The sequence below is a fragment of the Helianthus annuus genome, chromosome 2, assembly GCF_002127325.2.
Source record: "Helianthus annuus cultivar XRQ/B chromosome 2, HanXRQr2.0-SUNRISE, whole genome shotgun sequence".
Taxonomy (NCBI): Eukaryota; Viridiplantae; Streptophyta; class Magnoliopsida; order Asterales; family Asteraceae; genus Helianthus; species Helianthus annuus.
The window spans coordinates 20,900,134-20,904,101 of NC_035434.2; the positions used below are offsets into that span (position 1 = coordinate 20,900,134).

At 36.7% G+C, this 3,968-nt stretch overlaps 1 protein-coding gene across 1 annotated transcript; it reads left to right on the forward strand.

Annotated features, from left to right (window-relative positions):
* The first annotated feature begins 491 nt into the window (after window positions 1-491).
* On the forward strand, window positions 492-2,737 carry LOC118483913 (protein LATERAL ORGAN BOUNDARIES-like). Its single transcript, XM_035979666.1, has 2 exons — window positions 492-600; window positions 2,047-2,737. The coding sequence occupies exon 2, from the start codon at window positions 2,066-2,068 to the stop codon at window positions 2,627-2,629; it is 564 nt and encodes a 187-aa protein (XP_035835559.1). The 5' UTR covers window positions 492-600; window positions 2,047-2,065; the 3' UTR covers window positions 2,630-2,737.
* Window positions 2,738-3,968: the final 1,231 nt, after the last annotated feature.

Sequence of the window (3,968 nt, forward strand, 5' to 3'; positions counted from 1 at the left end):
GTGTGTGCACACTAATATGCCAGAATATATGTATACTATTTGATTGTTTAGTTATAACAAAGATACCTATTTTGAATTTTGAGAAGAATGTTGGTGTGACACAAGATAACTCCGAAATTCAATTTTAAATATATGGAAAAGTTTGTTCACTTTAGGCACTTGAAAAACTGTAGACAGATGTTTACATTTTCATACAACTTCCAAAAACTATTTATGTATTAGTGACAATTTGTACACTTTTCTTCTTAATTAATCTGATAAAATTTATCTTTACACATGTAAGAATATATAGATTATCTACATGCTTATAAATTATATACTAGAATATATGTTATTAATAACAAAATATAGGTATTTTCATAGGATGGTCACTCATCTTTTTCACTCTATAGGTAACTTCCATTGGAGATCCATCACATTTTGTCTTTTAACTTCATAAGTGCCTTCTCACAGCGACTAAATGCTACTTGCTCCTCTCCATTACCTTTTGCTCTCTCTCTCTCTCTCTCTCTCTCTCTCTATCTCTCAACTATACCCTTAAATTAGGGTTTTCAGTACATCTTTATTGATGTCTTCAGCTAGCAAATAAAGAAGAAAAAGGTAACTGTCTTTTCCATAGTGATTTGTGATTTGTTCTTGTCATCTGATCAGTAAACACACAAACACATACACACAAAATCCTTAAAAGCCCAAATCTATCTATACATAACACATATGAATCACAATTTTCTTTTCTTCTAGGGAACACAAGCTTCTGAGGTTAAGTCATACTTTTCTGATCTGATTTGGGTTAAATTTTATATACTTTTCTATAAAAGATGCATATATGCACCGATCCCATTAAAGTGTTTTAAGTTCTGATCATCTAGGGTTGATGTATACATATAAGTTCATATCATTATTCTCACTTAAGCTATCACTTAATCTGCCAGATCCCATATTATAACTACTATATATAACCGTGTTCATTGAGTACATGGAGCGATCCGAGCGTATATATACATATAGATCTCCCACAAAAATGGAGATTTTGAGGTTCAAAACGAAGAAACTGCTGAAAGACTGCAAGGGTTTGATCATTAGTGCATTTGCCTGCAATATTAAAAATGGATTTTAAATTTGTTGAACTTCAAAAAAAAAAAAAAAAAACGTTCATACAAGATTTACCAATTCTTTATAGCTAGATCGATGCATGTTGTGTCTACTAAGATCTTAAAGCCGACACCTAGTGACCAGTTTATAAAACAAATGGCTGGATTTTACGGATCTATGTTGTTTTCTTTTTCATATAGTTCTTCTAATAATTGATCTACATGTTCGTATGTGGAAGAGAGAAAAGGGGAAAGCTTGTACCCAGTATATTATTTTTTGCATGTGGTTACTAACTTAAATCTAGTGATCAAATATGCATATTGTCTGTCATGAGGAGAGAAAAGGAGAAATTCTTTTGGAAGCATGTTTTTAGAGATGAGACTGGTACTTTTAGGTGTTTTTTTAGAACTTCTTAATTTGCCAGCCCTATAATTAAGTGAACTGGGACACTAGCTTTGCCAAGCAAACTCCATAGAGTTTTTCACCAAACTTAGCCGGTATTTCAACAAACTCTACGGATTTTGCTTGCCACCCAAGCGAACTTACCGAGTTCACTTATGGGGTAGTGAACTGCCTTGGAATAATGAAGTACCAGTGTCGTTCCTAAACCACCAACTAATACAAAAAAAATCGAGAAAAGTTATTATATCCGGCGCAAATCCCATTATGAACCTATCATTGGTGATCTGTGATGTTTCCCCATGGATCTTCACCGTAACTATCTTCGGGTCACCGACTGATTTGCTCCTTGCTAAAAGTCTTCTTATTTGTATTGCATGTTTAGATGGATTTAGGTTAGTATCTAACAAATTAAAGAGTAAACTATGGACTACTAGAAGGGTGCTCATGGTAAAGATTAAAAGTCTTAATTTTAAGAGGTTAATTTCAAATTTAAGGCCTAGATGTTTATGCCCTATTTGATGCTTAATCAATTCTTAATTAATTACTTTGCAGATAAAATAAAAGCTAATTAATGGCAAGCTCTTACAATCCTCCTTGTGCTGCCTGCAAATTTTTGAGAAGAAAATGCATACCAGGCTGCGTTTTCGCACCTTATTTCCCACCCGAAGATCCACAGAAATTCATGAATGTTCACAAAATCTTCGGTGCCAGCAACGTCACTAAACTTTTAAACGATGTTTTACCTCACCAGAGAGAAGATGTGGTTAGTTCACTTGCATATGAAGCCGCAGCTCGTGTTAGAGATCCTGTTTATGGTTGTGTTGGAGTCATCAGTTCCTTGCAACAACAAGTTGATCGCCTTCAAAAGGATCTTGATGCTGCAAATACTGATTTGATACGACATGTGTGCAATGAGATGCCTGGACTGACTTCAATTCAGCCAGTGATTCCACCTCAAAGAGCAATGGATCATTTATCTGCTACAAGGGTTGATGGTGGTGGATTTTACCAGCCTTATAATGTTAATCGTATGTGGAATAGGCCGAATGGTTCGAATCCTCGTGGGAACATGAACGCTGGCGGTAGTGGTGGCGGTGGGTGGTGGTGGACTGGTGGTAGAGGAAGTAATATGTGAAATAGATGTTGATCTCACTTTATTAGCCATGAAAGGCATAATTAAGTTGGAAAACCTAGTTTGAGTTTGTGTTGTATGTGTATATATAGTTGTCTCACCATTACCTATGCGAGCTACATTGTAACATATACATTGTCATCCAACAAAGGAAAGATTCCATTAATGTTGTAGCAAGAAGCCAATAATTAAAGAATAATAGGAGTAGCTAGAAAGCAGAAAACGGAATTACCAAAAAAAATATTAATGAAGCTACATACATGCACCTATAGATACATACACATTCACATGCGCGCACTATGTGCGTGTACATAAGTGTGTCTAGAAATTATGTTATGGAACCACTACTAGAAACTAGGAGGTTTCCTAAGCAATTCTTTTTTGTCGAAAGTAGAGTCAGGTCACATATTGGGATAGAAGTAATGTTTCAGAAAAGTTTGTAAAGATAATAAATTAATGTGTTTGATAACTAGACAAGTATTTTAATACTTTAAGATATCTCCACACTGTCTTGGGTATGTGAATGATGAGAGTATGCCAAGCCAAACATTGCGTCTTCCATCCTAACTGAAGGATGCGTCCATTGTGATGACAAAAGAGCCTGAACCTAACTTAAAAATCCAAACAGTTTAGAGACAAGTAATGAACCGGTATTTGGTTATAGGATTAGTTTAAAATCTTTTGAGGTTTGGGATGTGACATGTATTGTATTGGATGATACTTGATGTATTATTTAAACTCGTACCCGGGTATGTCGTGAGGTTTTGGGGAGGGTTGGTGACCGGAGCGATTTGGGGGAGGGCTAGTGGATCAATTTGGGGGGGGGGGGGAGTGATGTAGGTCCCTTTTCTCGGAGGATCGAGAACAACCTAAACCTTGTTATACTAACCCACTAGCAAGTGCGGAATCCAAGCTAGTAGGCAAACCGGGATGAAGCAAGTAGAGAAACAAGCACACAAGATTTCACCGATTAACACCACTGTATTAATACGTATGAAGGTTACGGTTACAAGCACAATGTTTACAAAACCAAAGATGTAAACTCTCAAGTGTGTGTGTGTGTTTCCAGCAGAATGCTCTCTAGCTCTCTATGTGTGCATCTGTCTTACACTAACACACTGCATGAGTATATATACCCATACACAGCAGGTCCTGTCCGAAGGATCCGATAGATGGTCCGAAGGATCATCTATCGAGGACAAGACATTCGAAGGATGAGCAGGGACCTCGAAGGATGATCCTTCGAGGTCTAACAGTCGAACCATATCTGTCGACCATCTCGAAGGATCAACAGTATCCTTCGAGTCTATCCTTCGATCCTATCCTTCGAGACAGACTAACA

Bases quoted from the DNA above. Each gene is read 5' to 3' on its own strand.
- LOC118483913 (XM_035979666.1), top strand. From the start codon at position 2,066: ATGGCAAGCTCTTACAATCCTCCTTGTGCTGCCTGCAAATTTTTGAGA.